At 35.6% G+C, this 23,784-nt stretch overlaps 1 protein-coding gene across 1 annotated transcript; it reads right to left on the minus strand.

Annotated features, from left to right (window-relative positions):
• Positions 1 to 2,043: 2,043 nt before the first annotated feature.
• On the minus strand, positions 2,044 to 12,478 carry LOC131953757 (uncharacterized). The gene is made up of 11 exons (XM_059317110.1): positions 11,761 to 12,478; positions 6,323 to 6,454; positions 5,668 to 6,180; positions 5,386 to 5,460; positions 4,825 to 4,949; positions 4,503 to 4,579; positions 4,114 to 4,331; positions 3,764 to 3,953; positions 3,385 to 3,543; positions 2,561 to 2,639; positions 2,044 to 2,408 (listed from the first exon to the last, which is right to left on the minus strand). The coding sequence occupies exons 1-11, from the start codon at positions 11,810 to 11,812 to the stop codon at positions 2,211 to 2,213; spliced, it is 1,818 nt and encodes a 605-aa protein (XP_059173093.1). The 5' UTR covers positions 11,813 to 12,478; the 3' UTR covers positions 2,044 to 2,210.
• Positions 12,479 to 23,784: the final 11,306 nt, after the last annotated feature.

Below are 23,784 nucleotides of genomic sequence, written 5' to 3' on the forward strand. Positions count from 1 at the left end.
CAGAGGAATTTTCAGTTCATTTATATTTTGTAATTTTACATGATTTAAATACATTTTAATATGCTAAAGGTGATAAATAAATATGGAACATTCTAGATATTATTGCGATGAGACATTGTGCATATTCCTAAAAATCTAATAGTTATATCTTACCTAATGCGTTATATACCTTTATCATAACTCTAATATATTGCAATGTTAAGGGTACATTCGCTTTGGGTAAGTCTAAGAATTTGGCAGTATATTTTAATTTCTAAACATGTTCTGATAAACCCCAATCCAAATTAGCAAACTTTTACAAAGCAAATTTAATACTATTTGAATTTTGTTTTTAAAAAAAAAAAAAAAAAAAAAAAAAAAAAAAAAAAAACTCCGCATTTGGATCAGCTGAATGGTAAGCCCAGCAGTCACCATTGCGGGGTGTCTACACATTTTACGGTGGCGTAGTAGTCTGGGCACATCCTATTTTAAAAAAAAAAATGTTATGTAAAATATGTCCAGACTAGAAACACCGCACTACAAGAAAGCTACCCAAAAAATGTTACGTTTTTTGTCCAGAGCATTTACCAAGGCACAAAAATAGATTGCAAGCATCCCATTTAAGAAATAACAAATTTGTTTTGTTCGCGTAACAAAAATAATCCCGCCAACTTCGCTCTTCCATTATTTCCTCATGGATTTCGTCGATTCAAATACAGGTAAATAAATAGATTATATTTAATACAAGGAAAATTTAAATTCTAAATGGATTAATTAATAAATCAGTTTTAAAATACTAAAGGGAAGTAACCGTAAAAAGTTCGAGATTTTTTTTTTTTTAGTTTATATTGGAGGGGGTGTGAGGAAAAAAAATATATATGTAAGTTTATAAGGATATCACAAGATTGGGAGAGCTGGGTAACAGCTCTAATGCCTCAACCACTCGCTTACAAAGTTGGTCATACATTCTCACATGTCGTATTAACATGGTGGATTCTTGGATATGGATGAACACTTTGGATTAGCTGATTGGCGTGTAATTAGAGGACAAGGCAGTTTAATTAACTTGAGTGCTTGGCACTTACTGTTGGTGGTTGAAGTAAAATTATCTTAATTATACTAAATTATAGGTGCTTAAATATGGAAATTAAAAAAAAAAGAGAATTAGAAAAAAAGAAAACATCGTTTTTTTTAATACTATATCAAAAATTTTGAAAAAAAAAATGCATACGCGTTTTTAATTTTAAATAAGATCTTCGTGTTTTTAGAAATTTGTGATAAACTAATAACATGGTAATAAATTATAGTCGAAGTACACTAGACAATTTTAGAACATGAAAATGGAAATAAATTAGCAAGTAAAAATAAACATGACGTAATGACTGGATGAAACCCACGTTATGATAGACCTCCCTGTACATTTTGATAACAAATAAAACATTGCAACAAACTTTGTGAACAAGTTAAGTAAACTATCACATCACAATGAAATGATTGAAAAAAATACAATCGAATTCAGTCATTTCGACACAATCAATCATTCAGGTAAGTGAAATTCACAGGATGAAATATAAAGACCCGTCTTGCTAGCCTGCTAGCTAAGGTATAAAAAACATATTTACAAGAACAAACGTATGATGCCGTAAAATGACATGAGTTATAATGATATATATAAGTGGGGATTATACATCCACATTAATGTTCATTTTTTGTTCGTTAGACACAGTCGTATTGTACTGTAACTTATATAACAAGTTTATAAAATAATTAAATAAACATGTTGGAATATTTATATATTTATACATCTGCAGGTTTTTGTCAACAAGGCGGGGTTGGGGCATGTGTAAAAATATAAGAATGCTTCACCCACGGGGAGCCAGCCCCCGGGGTAGTGTTGAAACATTTGAAAGAGCTGAACAGCGTATTGCTTAGGCATGGCAACGACAAAACTAAGAGCTTTGGTGTAACGATTTCCGGTCCAACTCAAGATTTTATAGTCTTTTATATATAACAGACTTTATACATTGTTTTGTATATTATACTGTATAAAATGCATATATAAAAATGTTTTATATCTGATTTTAGGTATTTTTTAAAAATTAACGTTGGATTTTATTTTATTGTCCAGATAAAACGTTACAAAAGTTGTCAAATTTTGCGTAGCTCTGCCACATAAGGTACAAAAAGAAATAATTTGAATATTCTAAACAACAATTCGAAAAAGAAAATGACTATGCTTTAGAATATGGGTATTTCTGTTTGCCCTTCGGAGCTCTGGGTGGGCCCGACTCGATGGAGCCTAAGGACGACTGTCTGCCTACGCTGCGATGTGAGCCTCCTGTTGAGGCTGGCGGTGACCCCGCCGAACTAGGCGGCGTCGGCCGGAAAACTTGGATTGGATTTACGGATATATGCGGCCTATCGATAACCTGGATAGGATAAAAAAAATTTTTTTTCAAAAATTTCAAAACATACTGAAAACATTTAACAACAAATGATAAATGTCTCACAATACGCCTATATATTTTTTAACTTCAAATTACTAGCCTAAATGTAGGAACATAGGGTATGTAATACTTACAAAGGCACTAAGTTTACTGGATGGACTAGAGAACTGGTCACTGCCGTTGTCATCAGAATAATGGCTAAAGGCAATATTCCTGTGAAAATAAAAAAAAACGTTATTGACAGTTACTATGTTAAGTTTTTATCTTTGTTTACACAAACCTAAACTAAAGAGTAAAAATTAACTAAGTGAAATATGTAGGTAGAACAGAGGCGTAGCATCATGTCATGTTTGCCTGTATTCCCTACTGGGACATAGGCCGCTGACAAGAGCTTTCCAGACGTCTCTGTCCAGGGCTAGTTTCTCCAACTGTCCCCAGGTGTATCCAATCTTCTTGGTGTCTTCTTCCAGGTCACGTCTCCAGGTCTTTCTTGGTCTGCCTCTCTTCCTCCTGCCTTGTGGATTCCAGGTGAGGGCCTGTCTTGTTATGCTGGATACAGGCTTCCTGAGGGTGTGGCCAATCCATTTCCATTTTCTCTGGAGGATCTCTACTTCCACTGGCAGTTGATTTGTCCGTTGCCATAGAACATCATTTCTGATGGTTTTAGGCCAGCGAATTCGCAGGATCTTTCTGAGACCGGGGACAAACTTTCGATTTGCAACCCCCCCCCCCCCCCCCCCTCAAACTTTCGATTTATACCCCCCTCAAACTTTTGATTTACACCCCCCCCTCAAACTTTCAATTTCTTTTTCCAACCCATTTTGGCGCCCCCCCCCCTAAGGTCGGCGCCCGGGGACATATGTCTCCCCCCGCCCCCACTCGCTACGCCTCTGAGATAGAAGACTGCACACAGAAACGTGTGAGTACGACGGTGATAGGTAAAGCACGTGCGACTTACTTGTCAGACTTCCGGCAGGCCAGCACCCAGAAGCAGCAGCCGACGACCCCAGCGGCCGCCACCACAGCGCCGATGACCACACCAGAGATCTCACCAGCATCCAGTTTCTCGACTTTCTTTAACTTTTCGCAATACTCGCCTTCGTACTTTGACGTACATCTGCACGAAAAAAAAAACAACCTTTATTAAAAAATCGTTTTTTTTTTTAGTTTAACGAGCTAAGGACCCCAATTAAATACAAATTAATTTAAAAAATAATAATAATAACAATAATAATAATAGTAATAATAAAATAATAATAATAATAATAAAAAATAATAATAATAATAAAAACAACAAACTTAGTATAGGCCCTACAGATAAAAACCATGGAACTTACGCGCAATATGGCTTGTGGTTGAGGTCTAGCTCGCACTCTCCATTATGAGCGCACTGTTTATCCTTGGTAAAGACCGAACACTCTGAGAAGCATGTGACGGTTCTTGTTTTCGCGTCTTCGACTTGGCAACTTGTGTAACCTGGTTCGCAAACTTCCAAACTACTGCAGGGGTCGGCTGTAGCATTGGTAACTAAAGAAACAAATAAAAAAAAACTGTTATAACCTGTGAACGAAAACTTCAACACAGAATAATGTTTTCACAAACAAATAAGGAAGAGCCTCAATTCATCTTCACACAAATAAGATGGCTAAGATGTAACATAATTTTATTTAAAAAATCCAGTACTTACTAAGTTGGGCTAGATTGGGAAGGAAGGGGTCTTGTATTTCCAGTTCCGGAATGTTGAAAATATTCCGGAAATTGTTGCTTGCGTTTTTCAGCAGGCCGTTGACCAAGTCTTCCAGAATGGTCTGGTTGCCCTGGGAGAAGAGGCTGTTGCTGTTGCCGTTGCTTCCTGTGTTGTTGCCGTCTAATTTCAGGTTCCATTTCGCTATTACTTCACCGTTTCTAAATTTTTAAAAATTAAAAAAATTAAATTACTTATTTTTAAGTGCTGAAATCAAAATAGGTAATCACATTTAAAAATTCATGATATTTTGAACAAATCCATTAATGTTATCAACTATCTGTAGTATTTTCATTTCGGATTAAGTTTTATTTTAAAAATTTTAAACTTACTGTTGTGTGTACTCTGTGACTTCAATGCCTTTAAATCCAGGGAAGTCCCTAAATGCTTGGTTGAGTTGTTGAGAGAGCTATAGAGGGAAGAAATGGTCGATTAGATACACGACTATACACGTTTTCATGTAAAATACTATATACAGACTAGTCCTAATCCAGATCAAGTATTTTTAGAAACGTTTTAATTCAACTTTATTTGAAGTTTATTTTCTCAAAAAATATTATAAATTTTTCTGCAAAGCAAACTGTGGCTTTAAAGCTAATAATCAATTAGAGTTAATAACAGTTAGTTTGGATTTAATTTTTCACGTAGGCCTACCTGTTCTTGTAATTTTTTCATGATTGCATCGTTGTTTGGATTCTTAGAATTTATCTTAAACTTGGTCTGAGACTGTACAATGATGTCAGGTGCGACAACTTTCTTTTCAGGGTCGTACACTGTACCTAATGGGGAACAAAGAGAAACTGGTTAGGTAATGAAAATTGCGTGTGATAAATGTACATAATAGGGAACAAAGATAAACTGGTTAGGTAATGAAAGAGAGAACACACTGTATGTGATAAAGAACCTCCCTGTCTTCAGTGAATAAGTTGTCATACCCAACTCTCAAGTTATATTTCTACTGTCAACCTTGGTATACTAAGTTCTTAATACTTAACAACGTTGGTATACAAAGTAAGTTCTTTATACTTAACAACCTTGGTATACTAAGTTCTTTATACTTAACAACGTTGGTATACTAAGTAAGTTCTTTATACTTAACAACGTTGGTATACAAAGTAAGTTCTTTATACTTAACAACCTTGGTATACTAAGTTCTTTATACTTAACAACGTTGGTATACGTTGGTGATTGTCTAGAGAATGCTGTTTAGCCTACCTGATCCTTCCGCTATCCTGTTTTGTGATGTGGTCTTTGGTGGGGAGGTCACTTGTCTTTTCTTTCGAAGTTTGGCTAAATTACGAGAAGAAACGAACATAATTACTAACATTACAAATACTTTTTAAAGCATAGCTATAGCCTACAGCTATTAGACAAAATAGAATCTTGAAAATATAAAACAAAACAGTTATTAGAAAAGCGGAGTCTTCTGAAGAAGCAAAACAATTATTAGAAAGTGGAATCTATTGAAGAAATAATTCCAAACCAAATGCAACTCACCGATATTGTCTTCTGAAAGGTTCCATGTTTTCTTCATGGCCATGTAATCCTCTTTGAACACGAGACAAGCCCAGCTCGTCTGGTCTTGGCAGGCGATGGCAAGGATTCTATCGTTGTCAGGGTTACCGTCCAAACTTTTGTAAGGCTCTTCCGGTTCCGCTTTAAGTGTTTCCGGCTTTAATGAATCGTCATTTTCATGAGAAACCGGAACATCTACTTGGACGCTCTCCTGTTCAATCTGCTCTGATGAATCCTCCACGACAACCTCAGCAAGTTTACGACTTGTGCCCGATTTGGCTTTTTCCTGGACGGCTAAAAAACCTTCGCTGGCTAAATCCACGGTGTCGTCGGATTTTTCTTTAGCGTCTTGCACGACCTGTACGACTTTGGTGAACTTGGACTGCGTCGTGGTTTTTGCCGCCGTGCTGCTGGGTTTGGGCTGCGTGACTTTCGCAGCCTGTGTCTTTGTCGTTGAAGTGGCACCATGACCTTCCTGCTCGTTACTTACAGACCCTATTGGAATAATACAAGAAAATAAATAAAATACCGTGCTTTATATTTCAAGTTTACAAGTTTTAACTTGATATTTAAAAAAAAATTTTTTTTTTTTTTTTTTTGTAAAGAGGGTAAATAATAGCTTAAACATTAAACTCACTTAAGCTCCTTCTGTTTGCCTTAGCTGCCATTTTCGCCAAAACATCAACAGGGATAAGCTCTTCGTTCTCAAAAATGTTTTCTGGTTCGTCCGTGGTGACGTCATTATACACCTCATACTCCCCCACCGTTACTAGAATAGAAAAGAAATCAGTCGATTAATAAACATGATTGGGGGATTTATGTGCTGTTCTAGTTTCTGAAAGAAAATTGATCCGGCTAGATAACTTTAATTATAACCGGCATTTAGCTGTGAAATAATATATAGCTATTGATTTGTTCAGTACTAAAAACTAGGGATTAATATAACAAAGTCATCTTGTGTTGTATAACAGTGTTGATTTAGTTACCAATAGTACTGGTTTTGATGCCATTGGTATTGAAGTTAAGTATATTCAAGTATATTTGTTATTACATGTGTTAGATCTTTAAGTCTTAGTTTTCTTATTACGTGAATACGTATGATAAGGGTGTGGCTGATATCTTGAGTAATGGAATAGGTGGTATAGATAGAGGTGGGGGTGGAGGGAGGTAGTAAATTACCAACAGGCTGAACAATTTAAAAAAAAAATGACGTTACTGAGTAAATATAACAAACAGCGCTATTTTAAGTGAACTGTAAATAAATCTATTTACGGAAGACGCGCCCGTCCTCAGCACTAAACAGGGGTGATAACTCTCGTTGACTGGAGATAAGAGAGTTATCCCAACATGGGTGTCATATCAACCAGGTGTGTTTTATTGCCTTATCTGTGAGCCAGCTACGCCCTCTCGCGGTATGCTCGCTGAGACCTAGATCGTGGATGACGTCGTTTCACCGTGGTATGGTGTATGTACAGGGAAAGTTGTAGGTCGGATTTATGGCGCGCAGGTGAGGTCAATAACGACATTTTTTTTTTCTCGGTCACAACTGACGGTACTGCATGTTAGGGGAATGCCGTTATGGATTTACAGCTTCCTGCCTTACCCAATACTTAAAAAGAGGTCAAACGGATTATCGTAAACGGTAGTTGAACAGAGATTTATTAGGGCTTAACGGTAGAGATTTATTGCACCGGAATAAGTGGAAGCCACCATCCCATTTTCTTAAAAAAAAATACGAGACACTCCACCTTAAAATAATTTAACCGTTTACTCATATTATACACGCAATTTTGAAAAAAAAAATAACATAACACTTCTCAATACCCAAATAAAGAAAAAGTCCTTCTCTACTACGTATTCACTTTTAAGAAAATTATATTTAAACAAATATTGCATATTGTTATCATACTTCAAATAGACTTTCGGATTTGAAGTGATGTATGTATGTAGTAAAAAAATAACAAACTTAGATCACTTGATCCTCAGTCAATTTTTATATCTTTGAATAACATGCGTAAGCATGATAAAAAAAATAACGCTGAACAAGGGCGTGTAACTCTCGCTAAAAGAGTTTAGGTTACCTCCCTTGGCATGACGCAGTGGACTAGCTTCTACATGTTGCGTGTTTATTTATGCAGACTGGTAGCGAAAGCAGAGGTCGTCTGGCAATGAATGGCACTATTCATGTCTGTGATATCTCTGGAACCGAGGGTGAATATCAGGCCGCACCTCTGCCAGCTAACGATTTCAATGCGCACTCGAGGTGTCCAAGTGTGTTGGTTGGAATGTTGCAAGAACCGTGAGAAATGGCGAGACTGCTACTGTTAACATACCCATAATGATTTTAGAACTCGGGAATGTAGTATTTAGTATTGTTTATTTAACTAACTCTCGCAATGATGTAATTCCTTTCATTTATGCAAATTAGTTTCCCATTAATTTGAAAACAGTCTTTTCAAGTAGTAATTTATTTGATATTTATATCTGGAATTATCGGGGGAAGTGGAGAACAATAAAAAAAATATAGCATATACTCACTAAAATGAAAAATAAATACAATTGCTTATAGATACTTCTTAATTTTAAAAAAAAAGTTTTTTTTTCTCTGCTAAGTATATTAAAACAGAATTAAAAGTCAAGAACTCAATGATGAATAAGTGTAGCAAATAAAAATCAACTTCATATTCAACAAGCGTAACAGACTATATGAGTTAGATAGTTTTATAGGAGCATCAAGATGTCTATAATTATTTGAAGGACGAATATTGAATAAACGCTAAAAAAACCCCCCAGAATAACAGCTTGAATTTACATAATAATCTGACCGCAGGAGTCAGGTAACGTAAGTTAATTAACGCGTGACGCAACTTGTCTACTTCAACAGTGAGAAGTGTAAACACGTCATTATCTTGCCTTTACAAAAAAACGAGTGGCTTCCCTTACTAAGTGGTTACATTTTTTTAAACACACAAAAACGCTAAAGATTTAACTTCTCTACAACAAGTTTGTATTAGCACTTAGATCTCACGGCGGTTCATTCATAATCGCTTCTTGAAATATATTTTTTATACAGCGAGTGCGGCTCATAAGAGTATGACTACGCAAATTACGTTAACGTGATAAGGGACATAACCCATATAATAATCTTGGAAATTAAATATTCTTACAGTCCTACCAAGATTTTTTTTTGTTAAGAACGCATAGTAAATTTATTTGATTTAAAAATTATTGTTTAAAAAATAATTATTTGCCAAAATGGTGTAGTAACTTATTTTATTTATAATTTTTAAAAAAATCTAATTTTATGAAACTTTATTTTACTATGCTATCTATTAATATAAAAAAAGCATCTACTTTAAATGATTACTGATTCTAGCTAGAATTGTTCCTTAATAATAATCTCGCTATGATTAAAGCAACCCTTTCTACACAATGGCATTATTTTAATTCAAATACAACATAATAGTTATAGAGAATAAAGGTAGACCTATAGCTTTATGTTTTAAATGACATATTATAGATTTACTATTTTGTACCAAGTTTTACAGCTTGACTATAGAACACTTGTTGAGAACATGTAACTCAATTGTTATTATCTAGTTCGACATAATTGGTGACAGTATTAGGAATGTATTGCAATATGGATCACGTCTCAAAATCTCACTATTATTGTATATGTAATATACATAATCAAGACGCAACTTTCATTTAAAAAGACTGTTTTACGCCAATTTTTTTTTTAATATCAAAATTCTACGTGTTGACAAATTTGACAAGTTCTTTATGACAAGTATGACGTGCCACGCCTTATTACACACAAAAAACAACCCCAAAAACTTGACAGAGATAGAGAAATCCACCTTCGTTGTTTTGCTCATAAAACTCAAGACTAGTTACGTAATATTCACCTGTATAATTACCTTCCCGTTTTATCCGTCCGTTTAACACGTAACCCCAACACACTAATCCTTTAATCCTAACCCGATCATCACAGTGAAAAGTAGGTTAAAGTGGTTTTCATTAATAAAAGATTAACGTTTTTTTTATAGTCTATGATCCTTTATTACCGTAGTTAGTGTTTTTGTGTTAATCTTAATGATAAGAGAAGAGAAGGTGAAAGGGGGGGGGGGGATAAATCTCCGTAGGTCTGACGCTGCCATCTACAGATTAAAAGATTAGGTGTTTTTTTAATTGTTCGCACGCCAGCGATAATCTGAATTAAAGCAAAGTTTCGATTTTATATCGATTTTATGACAAGATTTCTTATACTTGATCCGAGTCTTGTGTAATACCTACCTAGCTGTATTTAAGAAAAACAACACCAGAAATCTAATACTTCACAGTAAGAAGAGAATATAACCTCAAAAGTTGTACTTTAAAGGAAGTGAAACGAAAGAAAGAAGTATAAATGTGTTCTTAATTTAATTTTAAAGGAAACAAACTTTATTCCTAAAAATACTCTTCCAACTCAGCCTAATCCTTATTTACACGTCCGTAGTTTACCGTAAGTAATTACCTGTCCCTAATTAAAACTGTAATTCATTACTTTGACATAAGCTATTAAAGCGTGTATACTAGTCCAGCTATTTTTATTCACCAGTGTGTTCTATTTTTATCAAAGCTTAAAATTATCTTTTACAAATTTTAAACTATATTTTTATTTTTCAAAATTACGATTTCGTGGTTCAATATGACTTTCATGCTTATTAGATCGCTATCATCTGTTTGTAAACTTTCTATATTCGTTTTTAGAATCCCCATCATAACCCGTTTTAGAACCACTTCACACTTTGGGTGTGGCTCTAGCAAGCGACCGTAAAACCCCCAAATTTTAAACAACTGCCGCAAGTATTTTTTGGAGGGAAATTTATATTTAAATCTCATTTCAATTTTAAATTAAGAAACTTGCATAAAAGTAAAGGGATAATGTTCTTAAATATTCATTTTTTTATAAGATGTAAAGTTGTGACGTCGAATGTTACATTATGACGTAATAGAATGACGTTTCAGAGGCGTTGTACATACTGAATTTTGATTACATATTTCATTGTTTACGTAATAGTATGTTTTGTTTAGCCCGATGCCGAAGTAACTACATATAATTTAAAATGTAAGTAAACATTAAAAAAACACAAACACGTTTAATTATAAGGAAACACTGTTTTCATTATACACCTATGCAAGTGTACAGGTATATAGCGTGTAAACATGCTGGTTATTTTATACGAGAGGGCAGACGACCATGCTGTTGTGGAGTCAGGTAGGCCATGATGAACTAGTCACATGACATAATGACAGCTTTATGAGCGGCGCTCCGTAGACTAACGTGAGTCGCCAGAGCACAAGTGTCACATCGATGTAGGTTCTTGCAACACAAATGGATCAGGTGTGTTTATCTGATCGGTGGGGGGAAAACGTGACAGGAGCTACTATAATAAGGTGTCGATGTTAACTATAGACTCTAAACCTGGTGTTAGACATATGCTTATTAAATACGCGAACTCTGTCTTTCTCAACAACTGGGCGTGTCAAAGTTCTTTGCTTTCATAAAACACGCAAATATAACTATTTCAAAAGTTAATCATATATATATATATATATATATATATATATATATATATATATATATATATATATATATATATATATATATATATATATATGTGTGTGTGTGTGTGTGTGTGTGTTTGTGACCGTAGTCTGTATTAATAAAAAAAAGAATAAATAAAAAGCCTATATAATAATTTTAAAAATAAATATAGGCTTATAGGCTTTATAACTGACAAAATAAAAAAAATGAAGAAATAGATCATATATATATATATATATATATATATATATATATATATATACATATATATATATATATATATATATATATATATATATATATATATATATATATATAATGTATATGGATATAAGTTCTTTTATTCGTTTGACTAACCATATTCAGAACAAGAATTTAATAAAAAAAAAAATTAAATAATTTATTCTGATTACAAAGCTATCCTTAGAGATTTAAAAGCTGTACAAATGAAAACTAAATAACAATGTAAACAAAATAAGACGTACCTGTTACACAGACAGCAAATATAAAAGCTAATAAACACTGTGATATATGCATCTTGTAATTCGTTGTATTGTCCACGTGAGCTAAATTAATACATTGACTGAGAGAGATAATCCGTTTGATTTGAAATCTTTTTCACAAATGACACAGAATACTTCTACTTGTTGTATAATAATCCAATGTATTGTAGTATTCCAAAAAAAGAAAGAAATATAATCACTTTTTCCTAAAACAATTTCACTTTTTGTTTTGTTTTGTTGCCTATCAGCGTGCTTCTAATTTACACTGACTTCACGTCTATTACAGGTAACTTTATATCTCGCTTACACCGTAGGCGGATTCTTCAAGCAGCTCGAATTATTTCCCCTTGTTCGCTGTGTTTTTACTATCCGCTTTTTGTGTTAACTATATCCTGATCCAAATTGTTAATTATTTTAAAATTAATTTCTTTTAATAAAAATATTTTTTTTTTATTTCACTTGAAAATTAAACAATGGTTGAAATTTATTTTCTTGATTACTGCAGTAATAAGTAGTCCGGTGTTTGTAAGTGAATATTTTCTTCGCGACTAAGTAAGTGAAGTCCCGTCTTTGCCGTGAACGACCAGCGTTCAGCAGAGTGTTAGCTACAACTGAGCACCAGACGACCAAACGGCTTATTAAAACAGCCTGGGTACCAGACCTCCACAACATGCGCACTGTTAGTTCCATTCAAAGAGCGATGGCCATTTTGGATCGGCTCCTGCTTATATACCCATCCAAATTTAGTTTTCTTTGCATATGAATACATCATATTTTCTTATTCAATTTTATGACATATGTATTTGGTATGGTGGGAATTGGGTAGGGTGTAATGAAAAGGGGTGGGGTTTTTATTTTATATTCACTCGAGCGGGGAGAGGACGGGGTAGCATTGAATAGAAAAAAAAAAACCGCGTCGACTTAAGTTCTTAAACTCGGCCAAGTATAGAAAAAAAATGGGGGTTGGTGATTTAGCGGGGGGGATGTTTACTTATTTTTTAACAGCATATCATGTGCTTTTACGGCTGGGATAGGATGGAAGGGGAAGAGGGCGTGGTTATGACATGTTGTGGTGCGCGGAGGTCGCTATGAGGGCCCGCGCGCGTCGTCAACACAGACTGGCGCCTGTTCCGCGTAGGTGTCCTACAGGTGCGCCGTCAGAGATACAGGTACACCATGGTGCCAGCTATCACCTGGAATAAAATGTTCCAGTCTTATAGTCTGTGAACATTCGTAGTTTTAGAAATTTAAAATAGTATTCACGCAATCTTACTAGAGCTAATCGATAATAGCTATATCACTATGTAAATAATGGAAATATAATCAGATAATTAGCTCGTGGCTTTAAGGATTAAACAGGAGTATTATTCACGCTGTCTTAGTAGAGCCATGTATTGATAGATATGGTCACTAAATACATAATTAACTGTCATGATCCTGTTAATTAGCACGTGGTTTTTATGGATTAAATAATATTCATATTTACGATAACTTAGTACAGCTTTGTGTATGGGTACTAAACTAAGAATCCTTAATACTTCAATTTTTTAAAAGATTAAAATAACATTCATATTTACGATAACATAATAAAGCTACGTGTAAAGTTATTAACGTTACAGAAATGGCAGTTACTTATAAATATTAGACACAATCCTAACTAATTCTTCGCAGTTTTAATTACGTTTTCACATAGCATTACCGAAAGCGATGAACATAGAATTTGATATTAGCAATCAATATAACATTGAAATTACCGATACCGTCATTCGTCTATCATTACGATAATGAATAATATGAAATAATGTTAATGTACTAGTAGTTTTTAGGATAAAAAATTCGATATTCAAAATGAAGGTTAAAAGAAAATAATGAAACAATATAACTTCAAACTTCAGATAATCAATTCGCTATCATGATAAATAATATTATTTTTTCCTCGTCTATAAAGTGAATAATTTTTATCCGGATAATTAAACCAAGGCTATATAAGAAATTAGGTCTTGTCCAACCCCGCCACTAATACAAAAGGTACACAGGCGAAAAGTTAAACCCCGCAACTTGTGACCTATTTCTAGAGTTAGGGTTGGGTTTGGGGTTAGGGTTAAAGGTACTAACATACAGACCTTTTCACGCAAATTATTAATGAATGCCCCAATTTCACCATCTTCAATATAATTTAAAAGTACACATTTTATATCCTAGTTTTAATACACTGTTTGGGGTGGCGGGGGTTAGCGTTGAGGATAGCTCTTTAATAGAAGGAACACAGGTATCAAAAGTATCAATAGTAATTTGACGCTAATGTATCTTTGCGTTCCTGGACTACATAATTTAAAAAAAATTAACATATTTCAGTACTTCAGGTGTCATTCAGAAATAAATGTTTAACCAAATTATGATATAAACAAGTACTGCTAATTTTCTTAACGTATAGTACAGCTTCAAACAAAATCTGTTAGTAGTCATAGAGAACGTTTTTTTAAAGCTATATTTTACGTCGTGAGAATTACATTTAATTTTTTAATTTCAATTTTTATATTTTAATTTATTTAGCGCTCTTTATCTTAAAGTTTTTAATTTGATCTAGTGATAACAGTGTCATCGAATCATTAAAAAAAGTTGATTTTTTTAAATTAAAAAAGTCATAAGAAATTGATCAAAGCATAACATGAAATCACTCAAAGTGCCAAACACGGAGTGGTAATTGAAGAACCAATGGTCGGCGTGGTCGAGTCGGTAAAGCTCATGGTTGCTAAACCGAAAAGTTTTGAGTTCGAACCCTCGGGCAGATGAAGCTCGTCAACTCTTCTAGGAGAGACAACTCCAAAATCAAACAACTGCTGCCTTATAGTTTGTTCTTGGTTGGACAATAAGGCTATGGAAGCAAATCCAAAAAGAAAAGCAGGCTGAAATCAGAGTCAATGGCCTCAATGGCGCATAACCATTTGACACGTATACTTAATTGTGTTGGAGGGGATTCCTTCCAACGCTAAAATTAAGAACGAAGAAGAAGAAGAAAGAAGAATAACCAATCCAAATACCAGCGAATAAAGTGAGATATTTCTGGGTGATTTTTTTGTCTCAAGAATTCGGCCGTGTTGTGATTTAGAGATTTGTATGATACATCCTTCATCGTAAGGTGGACGCTTGGAGTCGTTTGATTTATCTAGCTCAGGGGTCTCCAAACTTTTCAGTCCGAGGGCCGCATCAACTATCAAATTTCAGTTCGGGGGCCAGTTTCTTCCAGACATATTTTTGATTTTTTTGGGCAAAATTCTTCAGTCATCACCAACAAACGTTTTTTCCTTGGACTAAAAGATCTCCGCGGGCCGGATGAGAGGACATCGCGGGCCGCATACGGCCCGCGGGCCGTAGTTTGGAGACCCCTGATCTAGCTGGTTGCGTGAGGCCGGTCATTATTCACAGGGGATGAAAAACTTCCGTCAGCTTTCTGCATAGTTAACATGGAAATTGGGAAGAACACACGGATAGTTTATAGAGGGGACGGGTTTAAATGGGAAGAAGTTTTTTTTTTTTTTAAAAAAAAAAGGTTTGGACGTCGTGACCGGCTGGTAGAGTTTGCGACAGGTAACTCGAATGTCTTGGGATTCGAACTCCAGTTAGTTGGACTTCTCAGAGCCGACTCAGCTCAGGTGGGTACCCGGCTCGAGTTAGGGAATGTGCAGGTCGCTGGGCTAAGATCTGACTAAACCATCGCTTCATATGCCGTGGTCACAAAAACTTTTAAATTCTACTTCACCTGCTTAGTTGACCACCAGGCCTCCAAAGGTAACCTCACTCTTGATATAAATATATTCAATTATTCATATATATTCAAAATTTTCATAATGGAGTAGGGTTGGCTGGGGTTCTGTCCCCTTCCACCCCGAAGCACATCCATCCCCCCCCCCTTAACCCACCCCCCATCGAATTAGTAAAAAAAAATAGTGTTATGTAAATTATACACTTTAACCAGTGTCCCCTCCCCCCCACATCTCACTGGCTGGAGAAAAATGTCTGAAAGAAACAGGGATCCCTACGCGGCGCTAAGTTTCAACATGTCCCATATTTGCCCGTCAACACTGTCACAGCTGTCAGGGCTGTTGCTTGTCTGTCTCATTTAGAGACAGCTGTACAACAGGATGATGTAGAAAACAAAGTCTCGGCCTTTCATCTTGTCCGCACGAGATGTGTACGAGATTCCACGGATACCTGTTCGTGGAGGTCACATTCTTGAATCAATCTTAGTAACAACATTCACACAACACGACAACAACACGCACACAACAAATTAACAACATTCACACAATGCAGCAACAGCACTCACACAACAAGGCAACAAAAACATCCACATGAAAACGCAACAACAACGCTTACATAATACAAGAGGTCACATCAATCTCAGCAATAACACTCACAAAACACACTTTGTAACAACATTCACAGAACACATCAACAACCTTCACAAAACACATCAACAACATTCACACAACACAACAACAATATTCACAGAACACAGCAACAACACTCACACAACACTGCAATAAAACACACACAACAACAACATTCACAGAACACAGCAACAACACTCACACAACACTGCAATAAAACACACACAACACAGCAACCACACTCACAAAACACTGCAACAACAACCTGCGTTTTGAACAACAGTCTCCATCGTAATTAAGCATGATTAAATAATAATTAAAAATATTACTTAATTTGTATTATCAAACGAGAGGCTAATTTTAAGAAATTTTTTGTCCTTTGGTAAAAAGTATTGAAGTGTAGTAAACATAAAAAAATGTAAATTTGAATTACTTGCAATGTTAGTTCATTTTTATTTTTTTATTTTCAAGGCCTATTCCGTGATCAAAGTATTCAAAGTAAACTATTTTTTACGAACGTCAACATGTCCTCATAACAAGACAAAAAATGTTGTCTTAATATGTTGTTTTTTACTGTTACGCTTTTCTATTTTTAGACGCAGCTATTACGTCAAGTGGCGTCAATGGAAGAAGCACATTCAAAGTTCGTTTGTACCAATCCCCCCCCCCTCCTTTACGCTTGAAGACGTCACATTTTCTGGAAGTCCCACCGCATTCATATCCGGCGGATGCGATCGTTTGTGGGGGTCACCAGACCGTGGCGTCGTATGTTAACGTCTGCAAGGAGAACGGCCCTCAAAACATGTTGTGGCTGTTAGAAAATGCCAGAGCATTCGAGCCTAGGGGGGGGGGGGGGGGGGATCTGAATTAGCTTGGAATACGCTCGGGTGATTCTCCTACGTCAAAGCAGACGACACCTTCTTCTGAATGAATAGAACAGAATGTTTTGGAACAGATATTTTTTTTTCCCTTTTGTTGCAAACTTGAAAAACAACATCGAATCTTTTAAAATACAGACTAGTCATAAAAGCTTTTAAATAAATCTCTATATAATACATAGTTTTTATTTTATTTTATTTGTTTCGTTTTATTGCAAGTTTTTATCTTATACCAATCTTAATAAATTCTGTGTTAAGTAGTTTAATAGTTTCATTACTGCACGTCTACTTTGTAGCGTTTATTTTTTTTCTTCCATTGATATTATAATTATTAACCTATTTTAGTGCCTTCTTGGGCGTCAGCATATGACCTCTTACGGCCAATTGTGTTGTATGACGTTTGTCCATTCAGAAGCTCAGAAATAATAGAACCGTGAAAAGAGTCTAAAAATAGACAAGAATACCCCCGTGCGTAAACACAACATATTTTCGCATGAACTCCACCTACACGTAAACAGTTGTTTATGCACATATGTACTTTACACATACAATTTTCTTTTCATATATCTGGAGCAGAACTTCATTATTATAATTGTATTAAAATTGTAAGATGTAAATAAAACAAGATTAGAAACGTGTTGAATATTCAAGTTCTAAAAATAGAGATGTATAACAAGCACTTTTAAGGGTGCGTGGCTGTATGATACAATAGCATTGTGTGAACTTTGAGATTTGAGATAAAAGAATTATTATACGCCCGGTATTCTTCTGGTATGTCTCTGGGTGCATGTTTGTTTGTCATGATACTACAGGGCGGATGTACTTAATGGGAACGGATGGGGATGGAAAATGGAAAGGGGGAGCAGGGGGTCAGTGAGCTTAAGTATTCAGAGCTAAACAAGGTGTTTGTCATTGCCCCCTTCCCTCCCCTTCTAGGAGAGATGCCTGAAAGAAACACTGGTGTGTAATAAAGTTAGACGCTTAAGCTAGTTCAAAAAATTCAAGGAAGGAAAAATATTTTTTGACGAATAGAGAAATCGCAGACTAGAATTACATTTCACTTTTAATACAACAAGCAATAATCCCTGCGGAGAATTATTTTGGGTTTTACCACACATGTTTTAGGAATCTATTTCCTCAATTCATATAAATATCTAAATACATTTGGTTAAGTATAAGAGCTATTAACGCTGGTTAAGTTGAAGAATTTCTACATGAGGTGTTGATATGATTTTAGTGGTGTAGAAGTGAACATTCAACGCGTGTAAGTAGCACCGAAGTATTTGTGTTCGAATCCTTGTGAGACGATAGCAATGTTCTGGTCAGTCTGTTACTCATCCCGGACAACAGGTGATAAGGTGCATGTAACACTGATGTGTAAGATGTATAGGATGACCTTGTGTCCAACCCACTTTGAAGTGAATTGAACGTTATGAGTCATTGTGTCCTATAATCTATTATACATGTGACGTCAGTTCATATATCTACCCTCCTGTGACGTCAATCATTATATCCACCCATCGCGTGCATTAAGTGTCGCTCATCTTTATTACTAGGCGTAGCCTAATCAATAAAAAAGTTTTTAAAAACCCACGTTTTCTGATTGAACTAAAAAGTAGAAAATAAATGCTATACATCACAATAATGCAAGCGATCACTCTACTATAAGCGATGAAATACTGTTGACACTCTACAAGCTCCCTAATAAAACTCAATAGTATTATCTAATCAATAGTAATATAACTTTTACATCTTATATTAACAATGACCGATAAAAAAACTTTTACTTCGGCGCCCCACGTTTTTCATCGCTTATAGTAGAGTGATCGCTTGCATTATTGTGATGTATAGCATTTATTTTCTACTTTTTAGTTCAATCAGAAAACGTGGGTTTTTAAAAACTTTTTTATTGATTATTATTTCCTATTTGGGGAATTCGACACTACCAATACTTCGACTGAAAATATTTTGCTTTAAAACACTATCAATAGCTAGTAAAGGCCGATTATCCACACCCTCACTTTCCACTCCTCTCCTCTCCCCTTGAAAGCAGCCATCCGTGACGACAGTTTACAGACGAAAACGAAAAGATCAAACAGAACGTGTTATTACCTCCCCTTAGTTTCAAATCGTATAAAAACTAAATTATCTGCTCCTAATTGCCGTCACTAATTCGACTGATGGGGATGGCGATATGGTCTGTTAAGCTTACGTCTTGGTGGTGTTTCGCATGGTCCCCATGAAGAGAATTATGTATGTAGGTGGCAATCTACAACGGCTAATGTACTTGTTTTTCAACTTGATAATGCTAAAAAAACTACCAAACTATTTTGTTTAGAACTTCTTCTCTATATAATTTTTACAAAAGCAAATAATAACTTAAAGTTGTATTTATATGTAAGGTGAGGAATTTGAATGAATGTTAAGTTAAGTTAAGCAACGAATAATCTCCCATTTGGAAATCCAAATACCAAAATTTCATTCATGGGAAATAACTTTCACAAGAATAGGTAAATTAACCAATTGTAAATAGGACATGCTTGAAAAACACAATAAAACTCTTTTAATTTCATAACAAATCATTATAATTAATTTTTGTATTAGATATGTAACATTGGCAAAGCAATATATCTTACCAAATGACTATGTAACTGTAGGTTGCTTCAAACCATAAACAGTATCTTTATTATAAGATACTTCTAGTCAATAATGATGACATGAACTTAAATGATTTCCTAATACACAAATCTTACTTTAATTTTGGATCCCAATAATTATGGGACGAAAAAAAAAATAATGGGACGAAAAAAATCAATAAACCGGAAGTGATCTCTTAACTTTTTCGAATATTCTAATATAAAACTACGAGGGACGGCAACTCAGGACATAGACAATATTTGTACTCCATTTTTAATTACTTAAACTTTTTATAACAGAATAGAAGCTCGTAAAATAAATCGGGAGTGATCTCCCCTAAACTTTCTCGAATATTCTTATATAAAACAACAGGGGATGGGAACTCGGGCTATAGACATGATTTTTAATCAATTTTAAATACTTAAAGTTTTAAAAATAGAATAAAATCTCGTAGACAAAAGAAGTGCACACCAAGTGAACGCCAAATAAAAAGTGCATAATAGTGCGCAATATTATTAGTACTTTAAAAATTTAAATTAGTTTTTTTGAGAAATCGGAAGTAGCGTAAATTACTACTTCCGGTCAACGGAAATTACTCAAAATTTAACAGAAGGTAGAGAATTAGATCTTTGACTTACATGTGAAATTTCATTTATCTATCTGAAATAGTACTCAAGTTATAGGCTTTTGAAAAAATTCAAAGTAGAAAAAATACCACTACCGGTTATCATAAATCGCTCAAAAGTTTATACGGATCTACGATTTTGATAAAATACTTATATATAAAATTTCATTAACCTAGCTGTAACGGTACTCAAGTTATCGTGTTTACATACGGACAGACAGACACACAGAAAACGGACAGAATTGCAAAACCCAGTTTTTCAGACTGGACTACACATAAAACCTCTTAATTTTGATAAATCTGGATTGATAATTTTTGCCCGATTAAAATAAGTCCTCTATACTCCGGATGTGATGAAGGACTGAGGAGTAAAACGGTGAAAACTGTCAAAATTTCATGCGCGCCTTGCAGTCCCCTCTCTTCCTCCCTATCCGTACCATGGTCTGGTGAGCTGTGGTTCACGCTAAATGTTTACAATCGCAGAGCCGGGTTTAGTTACGGCTATTAGGGGCAGATAATTTAGTTTGAAAAGATTTTAAACTTAGAGGAGGTAACTAAGAGGAGGCTGCTTTCACCGAGGGGGGGGGGGGGGGGGGGGGCTAGAGGTTGGGGGAAAGTAGGGTTTTAGTGTTTTAAAGCAAATATTTTCAGTGGCAGCATGGTACTGTCGAATTCACAAATTATGAATTACTGAAAAGTAGAAAATAAAACAACTAAATAGCGGCGTTTGACACGAAGCGGGTCGGCTTGATGTATATTAATACTTTAAGAGTGGTAATATAGATTCCTAAAATACTCAAGATTTTTCAGCTAAAGGACGCCTACTTTTCTTTGTAGGGTGTTCCGTCCTGAATTGAAATCATCTAACATACGATAAACTCGACTACGCGATATACTCAAACTCTACTACATTCACAATGCATATCATACTTCGATATCTAAACATAACTAGACTCGATACTCCAGAACTACGACACCACCTCGCTTAAGTTCACCATACTCCCAATCAACAACGATTTAACTGGACCTTCTAATACACAATAACGGTCAACACACTTCGATACTTTAATACCACAAGGCTCGATACTCCCGGACTCCAGAACTACGATACTTCATCACCTACATTCTCATTTCTCCACTACCAATCAGATTCCACTAGACCTACAACTACACGACAACTGCCAAATAAAAAATACGATACTTTGAACACCTCGTCATTTAAAAACTCTATACTCAAGAACAGATTTGTAATTCAGAGTCAGAGAAAATGAGTCTTACAAGACCTATTAAAAACCAAAATTGCACCTGTTTTTTTTAACGCCCCGTGATGTACTGGAGCGCCTAGTTCGCCCTATTATAGGTAGCGCTGGCCCTGAGAAGACCGTCCCTGAGTCCACCTGATGGGTGCCTAACTCACGTTAGGGAAAGTAAAGGCGGCTGGGCATAGTGCTGACCACACTATCCCTACATATACTAAGGTCTCAGAAACAGGTGAACTCTACTTCACTTACCCTATGGACCGTTAGGTTTGAAAAGGGAGTTTTCTTTTCCCTAGCTAAAAAGCAGTTTGTATATAGCTAGCTCAACAGACAATCTCTAACCCCACTCGCCATATAGAACCACATGGCGCTATACTCGCCTCACCAACCCCCGCTATCACTGTGCTTCTCTCTTGATTTCACCAATACATTCTTCACATTTAACAATGGAAATAAACTTTTTTCCCCTATTAGCAACCCCCCCCCCCCCCCACCACCTTCATCCAATACATAACAAGCTCTACATACCGACACAGAAACTGGGTCGGTGTGGTATGGTAGGTTAAGATCATGGATGCTAAACCGAAAAGTTTAGTTCGAACCCTCGGGCAGATGAGGCTCAATAGATGGGGAAAGCATCTTTTCTAAGAGAGACAACTCCAAAATCAAAACTACTTCTGTCTTGTAGTTTGTTCTTGTTTGGACGAAAGCCATGGAAGCAAATCCTAAAAAAAAATCAGGCTGAAATTGGAGTCAACGGCCTACATAACGCATAAAGCATAATTGTATTGGAGGGAATCTTAAAATTAAGAACGAAGAAGAAAGAAGACCATAGAAACTAAACTAATTTTTCAAGCATCACCCCTCCCCCACCAACCCTCACCAAGTGCACATAGTCTATGCTTACCCATCCAGCCAGCACAGCAAACGGCAGCTTATGATACACTTCACTAGACAACCAAGACGCTAGAACGGCTCGAAGGAAACCACGGGAAATATAGGCCACACCACCATAGGAAACATAGGCCACACCACCTGGTTGTTCCAGGTAAAGAGTATCACGTGACCACGGTGTCTTGTGCGATTTTCGAACAGTCAACTTTTCAGGTTCGAGAGAATTTGTTTTCCAAAATTACCCCCCCCCCCCATCTCAATATAAAAAGGTTTCTTGACCAAGCGTCCTCACTATCAAATTACATAAAAAGTTTACATACCTTTAGTATAAAAAGATTTTAACAGCAAAGAAAATAAGCATTCTATCTATGATAATGAAATCTATCATCTATAAAAATGTTTTGTGAAAGCTTGTATAAATACACACGCTTTTAATGTTACAGACCGGGACAATTTATGCTAATTTTCGTTCGTTTAGTACACTGGCAGATTGTTGGGATAAAGGTTTTTATACTTGGAAGAAATCAATCCGTTAGAGTTGGTTGAACATTGAGTGAATAGATTCGACCACAAACAAGCGGACAGATATTGTGACTTAAGTGCTAAGGTACTGGCTCCGGTCTGCACATACATACACATACACACACATATGTCTTCTAAATATATAATTTCTTCTTATGTTTTAACAAACTGTACCTTTTTAAAAGCTTTTTAGGTGTCGGCGTGGTCGAGTCGGTAAAGCTCATGGTTGCTAAACCCAAAAGTCTTGAGTTCGAACCCTCAATTGTGTTAGCTCCTACCGCCCCCCAGAACAAGATGGAATTTATATAGTAAACATATACTTTTACTATTGTCCGCCCTCCCCCGGAAAATGAAGACCGCCCCCCACCCGAAAATATCAAGTGCCGCCCCCCCCCCCCCCCGGAGAAAATAAAATCTGGAAAAAACACTGTTCGGTCTGTGTGTGCGTCTGTAGGTTTGTCAAATGTATATCAATTTCTAATGCAGCGATTTCTCACTGCAACGCCGGTACACACATAAGGCTGACTCAGGCGTGATGTGTGTGTGTATACAGGTCTATCTCTTTTTAATTTACTTGACGAATTGAACACTTTACCGCAAGGCCTTTTGATATATTGCTTGCGCTTCATATACACTCTCTATTCAAAATAAGCAATGGTACCAATAGACTTGCATTACGTAGATAAACATGTAATGGCTGTATGGGTGATTACGTTATGGAAATGGACATAGTGACAGTTGTGATTTTGAAGTAATGCCAAGGTATATTCAACCTCCTATTACTGACATGAAGGCTTACG

The sequence above is a fragment of the Physella acuta genome, unplaced genomic scaffold (genome assembly GCF_028476545.2).
Source record: "Physella acuta isolate Inbredline_101_S28 unplaced genomic scaffold, ASM2847654v3 ptg000947l, whole genome shotgun sequence".
Lineage (NCBI taxonomy): Eukaryota > Metazoa > Mollusca > Gastropoda > Physidae > Physella > Physella acuta.

Excerpts from the sequence above, each read along its gene's own strand:
- LOC131953757 (XM_059317110.1), bottom strand. The coding sequence starts at position 11,812 with ATGCATATATCACAGTGTTTATTAGCTTTTATATTTGCTGTCTGTGTA. Across the intron at positions 6,455-11,760 it reads ATTTGCTGTCTGTGTAACAG|TAACGGTGGGGGAGTATGAG; the intron begins GTACGTCTTATT and ends TTTCTATTCTAG. Across the intron at positions 2,640-3,384 it reads GCCTGCCGGAAGTCTGACAA|GAATATTGCCTTTAGCCATT; the intron begins GTAAGTCGCACG and ends TTATTTTCACAG.